At 39.9% G+C, this 16046-nt stretch overlaps 1 protein-coding gene across 15 annotated transcripts in view; it reads right to left on the bottom strand.

Annotated features, from left to right (window-relative positions):
- itpr1b (inositol 1,4,5-trisphosphate receptor, type 1b) overlaps positions 1-16046 on the bottom strand; it is a 127679-nt gene that overhangs the window by 23299 nt on the left and 88334 nt on the right. For 9 of the 15 annotated variants that reach the window (XM_033627655.2, XM_033627653.2, XM_033627652.2 and 6 more), the window contains 7 exons: positions 15399-15599; positions 11529-11639; positions 10903-10998; positions 10697-10831; positions 10057-10164; positions 8318-8549; positions 4674-4796 (listed from right to left, as the gene is read on the bottom strand). In XM_033627655.2, the coding sequence (XP_033483546.2) occupies positions 4674-4796; positions 8318-8549; positions 10057-10164; positions 10697-10831; positions 10903-10998; positions 11529-11639; positions 15399-15599 (1006 nt within the window). The remainder of the gene's footprint in view (positions 1-4673; positions 4797-8317; positions 8550-10056; positions 10165-10696; positions 10832-10902; positions 10999-11528; positions 11640-15398; positions 15600-16046) is intronic. The other 6 variants (XM_033627658.2, XM_033627657.2, XM_033627656.2 and 3 more) reach the window with 1 other exon arrangement.

A 16046-nucleotide genomic window follows, 5' to 3' on the forward strand; every position in this document is an offset into this window, starting at 1 on the left:
TTTGTCTGAAATTGTTGCACGTTAAATAAATACCATCTCATGTTGTGTCAATCACATTTACATGCTGACTCTAAAACCTTTGTCTGTCATTAAAGAATTCGAAACAGGTCTGACTTTCTCCTTTTTTCCCGTCCATCAAAAGACTAGAGAGAGTTGTTTGACCGAGAAGCAGTGAAGAAAACATGGCTGTGGGACACATAATGTTACATCCACAACAAGAGAGGAACAGGGCACAGGTGGACGGCAGACGAGCATGAAAAATAAGTGAAAAGAAACTAGGCCCTTCTTGAAATCTTCCACAACAAAAAGAGAGGGTAACATTAGCCTTTCCAGAAATGCACAACAGCAATGATACAGCAGAGTGGAATTTAATAGCCGCACAGTATTATTTCATAAATCAGATAACCCCGGTGCCAAATGCAAGGCACGAGCAGCACAGCAACTGCCTGGAGAGGAGGAACTCCAGTAAAGAGAAACAAAGGAGCAGATCTGTCTTTCCATTTTGTCTCATATTGCGAATTTTCGCAATGAATACAACACGTCAGACTTAGTGTGCAAGGTTTCTGTGCGTAATGATTTTATCAGATGACAATGCATACAAAAAGCTGTTGAGCTCTATGTTTTTGTTTTATTTATCAGTATTCATTTAACTATATTTGAGGTCACCATGACATCTAAAATGCTTTAGGGTTGGAAAATGATTAAAAATGTTTCATTTTTGCTTCTTTTTTTTTAAGTGTATGAAAAAAAAACAAATTTGACAGGTAATACTCTAACCAACTGAAGAAATTATTATAGATTAGGACAAATTTTGGGTCAATGCTTACTTCCTGTCAGCTTTTGATTCTTACAAAGACAGCAACTATGACAGTGACAGAAAGATGGGATACTGAAATACTTGAAAGAAGCAGTTAAACTACAGCTGCATTTAAATATAACTTTGTTATGTTATTAAAAAGTAGTTGTAGTAGTGTAGTAAATGTTTGTTGAGTGGTTTGGTTCTCTAATTTTTCTCACACACATGTCGAACTTTAAGGATATAATGGGGTGTGTTTATTAAAAGTCTGGTCTAATCTTCCAGTGGTGGCCACTTTGAAATGCTTGTATCATGACCCTGACCTAGAAACGCATCAAGCAAAAAAACTTGAAACGCTATACATCAATGCTGATTGTTTTGGTGTGAGATGCCAAGTGTTGGAGATGTCTGCCTTCTCTCAAATATAATGGAACTAGATGGCACGCAGCTCATGGTGCTCAAAGTGCCAAAAAACACACATTTGGGACTTAACTTAAAAGCAACTGTATCACTGTGCAGAAGGAACAGTGCATCTACTGCTAGTTCACCTAGCACCCCTGAGCAAGCTAACGAAACAGCTCAGCAGAGAGGGTGTACACTTCCTTCTGCGTGATGATACGGTTGACAGGTGTGGTTCAGTAGAAAGAAAATAGTTCCTGCATGAAACTGCTCACAGCAAGGTCTGTGGATTATCTTGAGTAACCAGGTCATGATTTCTGCAAAGAGAATTTGCTGTTCAGTTTTTAAAATGTATATCTTTGGCGCTTCAATCAACACAAGCCAAGTGCCATCTAGTTCCATTATATTGGAGAGAAGGCAGACAGTTGGCAACTCACAACAAAACCATCAGGTAAGAGAAAAACGGTGTCATTTCAGTTCTGGGGTCAAGTGTCCGTTTATGCTTGAAACACTGACACGATCTATAGCAACTCTGACACAGGTTCACAGATCAGTTAAAGTATGCGATGTCGTGGAATACATGAGAGTTAAGTAAGAGGTCTGACGTCTGACTTTTTTGCTGTAAATCTGACTCTTATCAGATAGGTGTCACTTTCAGTGGTATATTCCCCAGTCAGTGGCAGTGTTATGTTTCCTGCTTGAGTTTCTGGCCTTATGGGGAGACCACAGCTTTTACGTAAGTCTGTACACACACAAACACTCACAGATGTACACCTAATTACCAGAAGTGACACATATGGAGAAAAATACGACTCAAAACAAGACTAGTGTGAGAATGAGACCAGAAATCCGATAGCATGTTAAGTCATGTGTGAGTGTCAAGCTCAGAAAGAGTACAGTATCAATGAACAGGTCAGGACCTAATTAGTAACAAATCCATCTTGGTCTTTTGTGAGGGCACTGCAAATCACCAAAGTTCATCCAAAGCTTCTGCTAGGATTACATTCTCATCACACCTCCACTTGTGGTGAAACTCACTTTGGTTAGGAAGGTGTGAGGCTACACCCAAACCACAAGCACGAGAGCACATAGTGTTCTGTAAAGTCCTACATACCTAACACTAATAATGCATCTTACGTATGTGATCTGATCACATGCCAACTACTATAAATACATGTACTTGCTGGCTTCTGTCCAGATCTCATAAGTTCACTCACATCACTCCAGTCCTGGCATCCCTGCACTGGCTCCCTGTTAATTTCAGGATCCAGCACAAGATTCTAACCATCACTTACAGAGCCCTCCATGGTCAACCACCTGCATACTTGACGGATCTGGTGTCCTTTCACTGTCCTGTCAGGTCACTGCGGTCCACTGAAGGCCACCTACTTACTGTCCCTCACACAAGATTAAAGACGAAAGGTGATAAAGCCTTTAAGGCTGTTGCACCGAAATGGTGGAATGCACTACTTCATGAGCTGAGAGTGGCCTCTTCCGTGGACATTTTTAAAAAGCAGTTAAAAACACATCTGTTTAGGCTTGCGTTCCATTAATTGTCCATTGTATCATCTCTGTATTTCGCTGCACTTTACTTTTTATTTGTTTTTGTGTATTTTGCATTGTTTCTGTTATTGTATTTTTTGTATTTTATCTTGTGAAGCACTTTGTGAGTCCTCTCTGTGAGAAGTGCTATATAAATAAATTTACTTACTTACTTACTTACTTACTGTAGGACTGCAAACGCTGGGATGCAATGCTACATCAGGAGGCATTCATCAAACGTGTCCAGTTGGAAAGCAAATGTTCCTCTGAGTGCACTTCATATTTTGTAGTCAGCTCTCAGATTGAGAAAACTTGTTCATGACTATTTTGGATTTGCAGTTTCTTTTTTTTTCAAGCTGGCTTAAGGCAGATCTTAAGTTGTTGTCGGAGCAGAGTCCTTAAATACCCTCAGCACTCTATGCCTGTAAAATTGATTGACTCAAGATGGACGGGGAAAAAAAGAGATAAAAATCAGTGCAGCTCAACCACAGACATCATGTTTCTTATTCCATAAATCATTCTTCCTCGTCAAAACCAGGCACCTACCAGCCACAGTTTGGTCAGAGATCTGGGTGTGTTATGCTTGTAGCAGCTAATGTAGCCCCAGGCCACTTGCCTGCAGCAGAGATGCAGAGCAGGCTAAAGAAGTCTGGTAAGCTCACTTCTTTTTTTACTCCACACCTCTGGATCTGTTTTATTACATTATTAAACTTGTAGAGGAAGGCAGACTCCTCTAAGGCAGAATGAGGTTCACTTGTTGTTTTACTGTTCTGTCCATAAGGACATGAAGGATGCACCTTTTACTGAAATTACATTTATTTGTGCTTTTTTTTTTTTTTTCAGCTGAAGGACTATGAAAAACTTGAGTTGTACTTGGGGAAGGGAACCTTTTGTGTCACAAGGCTCATTTGCCAAAGTTGTTGGAAAAGACCAAGACCAAGTTATAAAATAACCTGTAATTTTGACAGTTTTCTTGCCCCCCAAAAAATCAATCAATTAATTACATATATAGTCAGTAGTACTCCCCAACACCTTTAAACAGACTTTGATTTGTAAAAGAGGTGGAGTCAAGTGACAGTTCTGCTGTCACTCACCAACACCTGTCACTTCCTGGAAAATGAATAAACTGGAAGGCAGGATTTAAATGGAATGCATGAGCAGAGATGAAATTCATGTCCTTGTCAAGGTGCGCTAATCTTGTGTGCTTGAAACTGTTCATGTGAAAATGTTTTCTATAGTAAGGTTTTTGCGAAAATGCATGTGTTGGGGAAGTACTGAGCATACGACTGGATAAATGAGACTTGGATTATACTGCACATAGTTGTGTGAGAGTTTGTAAACAGATGTTTTAATAAGATCTTGCCATTGTTAACATGGACCCCCTTTACTTCAACTCATTAAGAATTTTCTCCATTTTTTGATTCTTTGTTCACTGAGGAGGCATGTGAGAAAAAGCAAGTTTTCTTTACAAATTCAACATAATACAGGGTAAGTAACTGATATACAAATGATCGTTTTGGGGGTGAAGTATTCCTTTAATTTCACAGCTGGCTGGTTGAGGACAGCCTCCTCTTATACACGCTGAACCACCAGATGTTTTTTACCTGGCAGCAAGGTGCTGAACTTGGAGCACATAAACATGCAAGGGTAAAATAAAGCGCTCAACATGCCATGACACAGTATTTTTCTTTGTTAATTTTTGCTTACAGGTTTCTGGTAACACACAATAAGTTCTATATGCCTCCTGCCCCACCCTGACTTTGCCTGCACAGTTAATGTTTGTGCCACTCACTCTCATTTCCTGAGCTGTAATAGTCACACTAATTGTGTTAACCGCTGTACACAAACACAAGTTAACAACAAATTGTTGTTCTCCAACTGTTGAAGGGCTAAAGTACAGAAAATGTTTGAGAGGTAAAGACGTGAGCAGACTGACCTCCACGGACACCCTCCAGAGGGTAGAAGAAGGCCACTAGTAGGTTCATGAGCACAGCCAGGTTGAAGGATATGCTGCTCCAGAATGACATGTTCCTGGAGCACCAGTACAGGATGGGCTGAGCTGCAGGACACAGTTATTGAAATTCACACAGGTTATTGCATGGCAGCGAGCTGATGCAGACATCTCGATATTAATACACCAAGCACAATGTATCTAATAATTACACTGAACACTTCAGCTTACACAAGCACACAGTGACTGATCAGTGTTTCACACCATGGAAGAGCAAAATGCATCAATTTTTTTTTGCTACTAATTCATTTCCAATTAACTGTAGCTTGGTGTGAAATTAACTATCTTAGTGGCAAAAGTCTGACATGTTTCGGCACAGTAACGCAGCTTCTTGCCAAGTTTTATCAACTTGATTATGATTTGAATCACTCTGAAGTTGATCAGGGAGTACTTTACATTTGCGGTAAAAACACAAACAGAATCAGAAGAGGTCTGTGTGGTTTAAAACTAAGCAAAACTTTAATCTACTTAAGTAAAAAAAAAAGAAACAGCTGTCATGCACATTTCACACACTCTACATAATTTTCACATGAACTTGCATGCATACACTTCTACCCACACTCACACACACAGCCTACTCAGACCTCCGTCAGGAGATCAGTATCATGCAAGTGCTATTTTGAGCCTGTCTGTTCATTAGAAAAGGAGAACCGCGGGCGGGGATTTTCAGCAACAGAAGTCACTATATTCATGACAAGTGGTTAGCACCAGCGGAACCATATGGTCTCCAGCTGTGTTGATTCATTTAGATAGGAAAGAGGTGGTTGGTGTCACGTGCTAGCACATTTTAGACAAACCATCTTCCCTGAGGCCTTGCCATGGGACAGGCCATAACATGCTCCTAAAAAAGTAACTTCACTGCTGACAGAGTCACCGAGGGGTCAACAAGAAAATGCCCTGCTGAAAGGGAAACTTAACCTAGTGTTCAGGCCTGCACGACTATGGTATTTAAGGTCAGGGAAGCATGACCTCAAACTGGCAGGTAGATAAAACATGTTGACCAATTAATCGGCTATAGGCTTGGGCTGGGTGCTAGTTCTATGTAAGCTTTACATAGAGCCTAAGCTGTACCCTACAAAAGTGGCCTATACCGTTGTGAGCTTTTATACTTAAGGTTCACAGACAAAACAATGGCCTTGCTTGTTCCTGCTGCGTTAGGATGACACTCCAAGTCAAACTGAGTCAAGCCAACTATGGAAAAAGGGCTACATGTTTGCTTGTGATGTCATAGGTGACAACCATTGGCCCAGTCCCAGCACAAAGACTAGGGACAGGCTTTGCGCTCCATCCATAGAATCCCACCCCCCCTCTACATTAACTATGCGCAGTAGCAGGAGACTAAAAGGAGGGATGGTGTGCAGGTTAGTACTCTGTACTACTACATCCTGCCAGAATTTTTTTCTCTTGCCTTCACCTCTCTGGTGTCTGATTCCAGAAAGACTAAATGTAGGAACTTGACTCAGTAATCTCCTTACAAAGTAAATAAACAGACTACAGGAACTGCATGGTCATTCAGAAGTGAAGATGTTTTTGTGAATGGGCTTGCAATGGGCAACAATTTGCGTACTGACCACACCCATCATGTTAATCATCCACTACATCACACTCACAGAGCTGACATCACTCTCTCCTTGCTGGAAAACATCCATTTACAATACACAGAAAATCTTCAATATTAGCCTTTAATAAACTTATGAACTTAATTAATGGCCTTGATTATTGTAACTTTATTGTAATTTAAATAAATTGATAAGTTACTAATCAAGGTTTACATGTTCTCTCCACTTCCATCCCTCCAGGGTTCAGAGTTAAGCCTTCTAAGCCTGTCTTACCCAGTGTGATGATGCCAAACAATGAATTGTTCAAGATGTCAAGGTCAAGTTTTGGCTCTTGAAATCCTGTCCTGCTCACCTGCTGTTGATTTTGCAGCTAAAACCTGAAAGTTGTGCGATTGGTACAGCTGAAACGTAAAATTACAGGTTAGACCTGAGGGTCTAACATCTATGTGTATGAGTTCTTTTTTCATGTTTGGAGTACGCTGGGTCTATTCCAGAAAGCAGGTTTAACAAACTCTGAACCTAGTGGTTCCAGAACAGCTGATCAGAGCATGTTCACACTGAGTTGAGCTCATGTGCAGTGAATGAAAAAAGCCATCATCAATGGAGCTGCGATACAAAGATTCACTATGGCAACAGGTGAATAAAAGGCAGAGCCTCCATTTAAATCCTGTGTGCCTGAAGATATTAATACATGTACATGTGGACTGTGCACATTTATCTTTAGAAAAGCAAAAGAGCTTGTGTCAATAAGTTAACATGTGAAAGTTTCATTCAGTGTTGTCCATTTCATCAGTTCTTTCAATGTCCAATTCATCACTTAGACCATGGCCAACATTACATCTGAAATACATGTTCAACTTTAGTCTTATGGGAAGCTGAAGACAAATTTCTACATGAGTGGACATTGAAGATTTTTTTTCCCAATCTTCCCCACGTGTCTAAAACCTCTTACTGATTTTTACACTTTAAACTCAGATTTGCATAATGTGCAATAAACATTTTAGTGGAACTGCTCAAACAAACTGACAGCTGCCTTGTGTGCAGAGTCACAGCATTAGAAAAAACGATATGCAGAGGTTTGATTTTAAGCTGAGATTTGATATGGTGTAATATTTTAATATAAGCGCAAAACAATGCACAAGCTGCACAAAAGGACCTACAGTGTATAAAAATGGTAACATTAGATAGTCCTGAGCAGCAGACTAATATCCAAGCAGGATTTTGATTCCGACATACAGTAAACATCTCCTGATTAATGTGCTTTGATGTGACATTGATACGGACTGAATCAATGAGGAAATGAAACAGCCTGTCAGGCTCTGTAAGGAGCAAGAGACAGAGAGAAACTCTGGGTTTATTAAGGGCAGCCTGCCAGTGAGCAGGTTAGGTTCACAGAGTCATTTAACGCAGTAACTGACACAGAGTTTGAGTTACCTCTCTTTCAGGAACTGGAAACCCAGAGTTTCCTTCATCTCAGGGTTAACTTATTCAGAGTTTTCACTAATCCTGCTTTCTGGAATACCCTGGAGAGCAGAGCATGTGCAGCTCTTGTTGCCCTTGTCGCTGTGTGGTCTTTATCACAGCTGGTTATCTGTGGTGCTTTCAGTGTTGCCAACATGTTTGACAACACAGAACTAGATGTACAATGCTTCATATTTCCTGCCCTATCATTTTTAATGATGATGTCTCCATTGTGACAACAGAAACATTTTTTCTTTGGCGGATGTGGCCTTTGTTGCTTTTGATTCACACTGGAGGTGTGGAGGAAGCGTTTGGAAAGTCTTACTAGATCTTGATTTGACAAATGGCCAAAATGACACATAGGGGAATTTTGTCAACATGTTGAATGACCTTATATTCATGAAGTGTACATGTGAAAGCGGCTTCTCAAAAGGACAGCATATAAACCAGGGGGTGGGAGGGGCAGGGTTCTCAGTGGCCTGGAGGGATGCAAAAGGACAGCATATAAACCAGGAATTAGGAGATAAAGAGTTTAGGAAAAAGACGCACAGGGAACGCTGTTTGTGTTACCAGTAGCCTCTTGAGTACCTCGCAGCTTCTTCTGCCAATTCATCTCATTGAAGAGGTCCTCAGAGCGCAGGAAGAAGTCATTAATCTTACTGCCTTGTTCATCCCGCTCTGTGGTGTAGTAGACACGCAGCTTGGACTCTTGGGTGAGGAACTCGCAGATGTTGGGCACAGGAAACACTATCTGCTCCATGGTGCGATCAAGCCGTACGATCTGGACACAACCACAGAAGCAGCCACCAATCACACACTGTCTGTTGTTGTTTGTTTTTGTTGTTATTTATACCCCCTTTTGTGGCAGAAAATTGACTAAAGCTTATTCATAAAGAATAACTGAACTGTTTTAAAGTCATTCAGCCTTTCATTAAACTTTCTTTGAATGGGCAAAAATTCAACTAAAGAAATTTATGAAATAACCTCTAATATAACCATTCACAGATAAAAACCTTAAAAGAAAATGCTTCAGAAGCCATATTACTATATAGCAGGGGTGAGTGACATGGAGAAAATCAAATATCTCAATATTTTCAACAAAAAACCCTAAAAATCCATATTGCAACAATATTGCAGGACTGACTATTAAAAAAAATAAATAATCATCAGTAATGTGGATATAATGGCTCAGTGGGTTACAGCAAATAATAAAACAGCTAGAGCAGTCGTAAGTTCAGAAAATTACATCACTCTACTGTAATGCGTCCTTTAAAGGCAGGAAAAGACAGCACTTACAATATTACGATATCCAAAATCTAAGATAATATCTACTCTCATATCACGATATCAAACACCATCAATATCTATTTTATTTTGCTGTGAAAACATCAACAAATTTCCTCTTCAAACAGAGGTATTTATTCACGTTCTTGCAAAAAGAACTAAATTCATCATCATCAACACATCATGATGTAACTCAGTGCAACCTCAGTGAGCTGTTAGTCCTGGCCACCAGCTGCTAACAGCTAACATCAACTAGCTCTCTCCTGCTGACTGCAACAGGGATTTGTTGTTCACAATGTTTCATTATCAGGGAAACACCGAGTGATCTCTATTCTTTCCAAACACCTTTATATTGTATGCATGATGACTAAACCCCATTAGTCTCAAGCCCTGCTTTTCATCCTGCGCAAAACTGATTTGACACACAGAAAAAACACTAGCCACTGCCATTGATGACTGTCTCTTATTTGCCAAAAAAACTGATAGCAGTCAACTAGGCAAATATCAGCTGATACTGATGTTTCATCAATATATCGGTGCATCCCTACATTAGCGCCAAGCATTTATAGATCAGTTATTCATTCAAATGGTCGAACTGGTTATTGTCACATACTGTACTTTGCATATAAACGGGTTGTTTTCTTTGGAAAGTGGCTAATAAACTGAACTGACAAGAACACTGTCAACAATCCACATTTCCTTCTTAGGAAAATGTGCAACCATGCCAAAGGTGCTTGCCAATCTGTCAAGTAACGCCATTAGACTGAAAGCAGGCCAACAAAAACAACATCACATGCTTCGATTCAACTATGATGCCAAAACATGTGGCAATCTTCTGCAGCTATCACAAATGACTTATAAAACATGCAACGTAATGGACAGACAATAGTGACATTTTGGGAACATTCCTCAGTTAAACTTTTGAATCAAATACAACAAATGAAAATGACAACAGCAGATCCAAAGTGGCACAGTTTAGTTCAGACATTGACCTAGTCACTGACCTCAATCTGTGCTGTGTGTTTGGCGTAAAACTCCAGGGCCTCGTCCCCCTCTCCGTATGTCCCCCCTGGCTTCAACATGGCCTGCAGCTCCTTGTTGTGACGGGCTAACTGAAATAGCAACAAACACCATCAAATCAATGATAAACAGATCAATGAATCATCACAAAGACTGTTTCTATTGTTATCAAAATGATTTGCCTTGCATGTGTACATGTGTTATCTTGGCATGTGCTTCATTTCTGAGCCAACACTGCTGGTACTTCACAGCTGGGTACAATGCATGCTATTTATTTTTCCTTTGAATGCACAATGTTCCGTCCATTCAACCACAGGGCTGCAGGGTGTGGATTGACAGTGGGTGTTACACAACTATAACTGTAGTCGTTACTAAATCGTGGTTTGAACAGACACTCTGCCATTGAGTGGTGCAGAGCCTGAGGGCTGAAAAAGAGATGAGCGTAGAATGGCAGGTATCACATGTCTGTGGTGGCCACAGGAAATGAAACAAACATACAGTAACAGTCAGGGCCTTGAAAATCCATTGGCTATGTGCTGTATTATGTGTCCATGCATGTGCTACAGCATTTGTTCACGGGTGTGTCTGTCTCCATGCTGATTTTACGGACAGTTGGCGGCTTACTTGATGTGCCAAGATGTAGATATTATGGCCGACATTGCGTGGAGATGCAGAGTGTTCCTCCTCTCCATCTTCACCCTCTGGTGGCTCTTCTACCTCTATCTCACCCTGCATGTAGGCCTTTTTGATCACTTCCACCTGCAAGAATACAGACTGTCACATAACATCCACTTCACTCTGTAAGAGGATTTGCATGATGTGACACGCACCAGTTCTTTAGGCCTCATGTTGTACAGTATCCTCTCAGCATTCTCGCTGTCATGGCGACTCTCCATAATTGCGAGAAGAAGCTTGGAGGCATTATTCTATGATGAGATGAGAGTATAAATAACACCCAGAACACAATTAACCTAGGTTCATTTTTTTCTGTGTGATGTTCAGCATTCCAAACTGTACACAGAGAGTAAATCAAGGACCATTAAAGAGGAAATCAAACTGTAAATATTCTAACTTTGCCATGTGTCCTTTTTAATTTGTGGTGGAGTACTTTATGATGTTGTGTTGTAATAACACATTTTGGCAATTTGAGTCAACACTGTTTCAAGACTTCCTTCAGTCAGTGATTTCATGTAATGACTTGATAACCTTGACTTGATTTTTAGAGCTGCTGTCAGTGATGTCACTGGTACAGTAACTCTACGATTCAATGATTACTTTCTCCCTTTAAATGTCACATCCAATGCTTATGTTTTGAAACTCTCACTAACATTAAGTAATCCAAAATCCTTAACAGAAATAAGAAAAACATACCATACAGCATTAAAACAAAGACTAACATGCCTGTTATGCAACACCTGAAGTGTTTTTCTACTTCTTCATATCAATGATCACTCACTTTGAGCTCTAGCACCAGATCCATCCTCTTCTTGCCAAGGGGGTTGATGTCATTGAGGATGAGCGCAATGATGATGTCAATACCATTGCATTCATGAGTGGCAATGCAGTTCTGAGGAACAAATGAAACAAGCTTAGGTCAAAGAGCAGACCGGAACAGGAAAGTTCCTCTTTTTCAGCAGTAGAAACATTATTAGTAAAGACAGAATTGTGATTGACAGGACGTTTTTAAACAGGCTAACACTCAACAAGTCAATACAATATTTGATGATATCTGGAGTTTTCTTGGCATCCTCGGTTGACACAGTAATACAGCAGGCTGGTATTTTCAGTTATGATCAGGTAAGCAATCTGTTGCTCTAGAGTCATATTACATGTCAATATTGCAGTATTCCAGATAGGGCTGCTTCCTGAAAGACGAAGATGAGAGTTATCAGTTAACTAAGATTCTTCAAGTCGAGCAGTTTGTTTTTTTCAGTCAGTGATTAGTGTACTTCTGGTAACATTTCAGTCCTCAGATGCAGCTGCAGAGTGAGTGCTCCTCACTTTCACACTGCTTTCTGGTACAGGCAGCTGCAGACGCAGATCCAGGGTGAGTCTGAGTGAGATGGAGGCAGCTGCCCAGAAGCAAAGAGTCTTTGCCCAGTCAGGCTCCGAGATAATGTTTTCTTCTTCCTTCTGCTTAGAGGTGGGGAATTTACAGCTCACAGTAACTTAATAGGATACAGTCTCTTGCTTTTGTTTAATGACTAGTTTTCCGCAAAACAAAATTGTAGCACATTTCTGATCTGTCGTTAGTGTAGTTAGCAAGTATTGCCTTGGAGAGCTAACTTGGCTTGTTTACTATATGTCGTGAACGTCGCCATTACCCTGAATGTCCCACCAAACCCTGCCCAAACTCTCAAACTTCATATGGAAACTAGAATCACCCCCATGTGGCTGTATACCTCTGCACACCAGTCAAATTTCTCTTAAAGTTTCCCTTCATGTCTGTGAAATCATGGATGCTCCACACACATCTGTCACTCAGTAGCACAGAAGATCTATACAATCAGCACAGTTTCGAGGTGGACACCCAAGATTACAGTCATCAATTCATATCTGACCAAATATTTCCCCTTCTGTTCCTGAGATATGATGCTGAATAATGGCCGGAAAAGTATTTTTGTAGAACATTATGTCGTCACAGTGAAGCTGACCTTTAACCTTTTTAGATATTAAATGTCATCACTTCATCATTTTATCCTATTAGACATTGGTGTGAAATACTGTCATAATTAGCATATGAGTTCTTGAGTTAAAAAACGTGTTTTGTGACGTCACAGTGACCTTTGGACTACAAAATCTCATCAGTTTTTTTTTTGTTTTTTTTTTACTTTATTTTTATTAGTGTTTTCAGGTTGAAGGGAAAAGGAGAAGAAAAAAGAAAACAAAAAAACATGGCTTGGGGAAAAGAGATTGTTGGAGCCACAAAAAGGTACAGAACAGGGTTTTTCAACTAACCAGTCAATAGGTTACATCCCTTCGTGTATACGGTCCATTTTTTCCAATATTTTATATATTGATCAAATCGCAGTCTTAAAGAAAAGGTAAGTTTCTCCATCCAGTGAATTTTGTTCATAACTGCAATCCAGTCATCCTTTGAAGGGGGGGGCTTGTCTGTAGCCACCTCCGTGTGATGGCTTTCCTGCTTGCGGCCAAAGGTACTTTGTAAAGGTATTTGTCCTGGATCATGAGATTGTCAGGGGTATTGCCCAAGTACAATATGACAAAAGAACAGTCAATTTCTACTCCAAAGATGTTCCTCATTTCTTTGTCAATCTCTTGCCAATATGGATAAATAGGTAGGCATCCCCAAAAAATATAAAAATGGTCCACCACTGATTTACCACATGGCCTCCAGCATTCATCCCTCCCCTGGGACCCCTGTTGTAGAAATTTCAATTTAAGAGACACAAAATATCGTATTATGTTTTTCCAGCAGAACTCCTGCCAGGATCTTGAATTGGTGGTCCTCGTTTGTCCCTCCCAAATATCATTCCAATAGTCCTCAGATATCTCCAGGCCTGATTCCCTCTCCCATTTCTGTTTGACCTAGGAAGTGGAATAATGTTTGGAATTTTGTAATCTATTATATATTTGTGATATAAGATGTCTGTTGTCTTTTGTCTTGTATACATCAGTGAATATATGAATCAAATTGGTTTTACTGTCCTCTATTTGTTTAATTTCTTTACTGAAGTAATCTCTGACCTGGAGATATTGAAAAAATCTTTTTTCCCAAGGTTATTAACATTTCAAATCTGGTCAAAAGACTGTAAGTCATTACCATTAGCTATAGTGCAGAAAGCTGTTACACCATTTTGTGCCCATTGCCTAATCCACATATCTAGACCGGAAGGTATAAACTCTGGATCAAATGATAGCCATTTCAATTTTTTCACATGTTTCTCAAAGTAAAATCTTTTGCAGGTCTTATACCATACCCTAGGAGCTACCTTCGTCCATTGGTTTGCTTTATCCAATTAAGAATCCTGGTGTCGGTAATTATCCAGTACAGACTGTACAGGCAAATCGAACTGCATTAATTCTAAATCAGTTTATTTAAGTCCAAATAAAAATTTGTGCCAAATTTGAAGAAATTCCCACAAGGTGTTCTTAAGATACTGCGTTAACAAGAATATGACAGATGAGGTCACGGTGACCTTGAGCTTTGACCTCTGACCACTAAATTTGTATCACTTCATCCTTGAGTAAAAGTGGATATTTGTGCCAAATTTGAAGACATTCCCTCAAGGCATTATTGAGATATCACATTCACGAGAATGGGACAGATGGACGCATGGGCGAACAACCCGTAAACATAATGCCTCCGGCGCTTGCTATGGCCAGCACAGAGGCATAACAAACGGACAAATAATCAGATAATTGTACTGAACAGCCAAAACTGATTCAACTGGCAAAATTTTGAGTCAGGTACAGCCCTGATTCCAGATTTAAATTCTGATAAACAATTAAATATTTAACAAGCAGGCCTATTTGCCTCTTTTCTTTTCTGTTAACCAGCCCTGGCACAGCCATGTGCTGATGAGATGGGTCACATTTCATATTTAGTGAACAAGTGTCATGACTACTAGCTTCGTACTCAGTAGTTAGAGTTTGTTTTGCCAACCACATGCCACACCCTAAAACTAAACAGTAGCTTGCTGCAGCCAAATGGATTGGAGAAAGTATGCTGATGCCATTTAACAAATATACTAATAGCACACAAACAAAACACAAACAAAAATAATTCCACCACTTGTCTCTGTCTGTTTTCCTCTCTGTAGAAATGAACAAAGAGCTTTGTTTAGTCTGGCAGTCGCCCCTTCTAGCACTGTTTGAGGGAACTGAAATCAGTTCAAACAGCGACTACACTGAGCCAGTTGTCTGTTTAGTCATGCCAGTTTCACACTTGCCATAAAATGACCCCACAGCGGCTTGAACAGAGGATGCCACCATCATGTGAGAAGACCAAGCAATGCTAATCCATACCAAAGAACAAACACAGGCATGCTGCCCAGAGTTGGCTGCTGTTACGCTGTTGAAGAAAGACAAGTGACTGAATAGCTTTAGTGTGGCAGCTGAGTGCTGGGCATGAAAAGAGAAATGCTCAGGACTAATTACAGTACTACCCCCTCAAAATAACACAAGTATGATGACTAAAATGAAAAAGTCAGTCTGACGTAAACTGAGGATAATTTGCTCAAGTAAACCACATCAAATGAAAAAAAGACAGACGAAAACAGATGAACTGCAGACTAAAAATACTGATGAAAGTACATTTTCAAAGTGTTCTTGTATACTGATGTTCTTAGTGTACATTTATCACCTGGTTCTCATGACAGGGACCTTGGCAGTACTCAGTCAGGCTCTCCACAGTCTGGTTGATGAGTCCTACGTTCTTCTCATTGATGTAGAGTCCCAGCAGCCCGAGTCCCCCTGTGGTGCTGCCACAGATACAGTCCAGGAACTGAAGGGTCTCACACACCAGGTTGTAGTTATTCTTGTTGTTCTGGTTGCGCAGAAAGTTCTGGAGATGGATGGAGATAAACTTTACACTAACTAGGCATATCTTTTGTTCTCAGGACACACGAGAGTCCCGGTAATTTTTGACATACAGTATCTTTGTCATCAAGACTGTGGGCTCCATGCAGGAAACAGTATATGAACAAAATCCCCTTAACTTTTTTTTGTATCGACGATTTGTTCTTATTTTCTTAGTACACATTCAATTCTGGGATTTTGTAAGAGAAATTTTACAAGTGGTCTAACCAAGATAAGAGAAAAACATTTCATTTTTGCAGTCCACAAATTGTTGTCCATATCATTACATGTTTTAGAGTACCTATAATGATTAAAAAACAAAAAAAACAAAAAAAAACAAACACTAATGGTCCACTGATCATAATTAAGACTATAAAAACCCTGGGATGATACGTATGTATGTACGTATTGCGTATGTCTAGTTTCTAAATGG

This window comes from Epinephelus lanceolatus, chromosome 1 (assembly GCF_041903045.1).
Source record: "Epinephelus lanceolatus isolate andai-2023 chromosome 1, ASM4190304v1, whole genome shotgun sequence".
Taxonomy (NCBI): Eukaryota; Metazoa; Chordata; class Actinopteri; order Perciformes; family Serranidae; genus Epinephelus; species Epinephelus lanceolatus.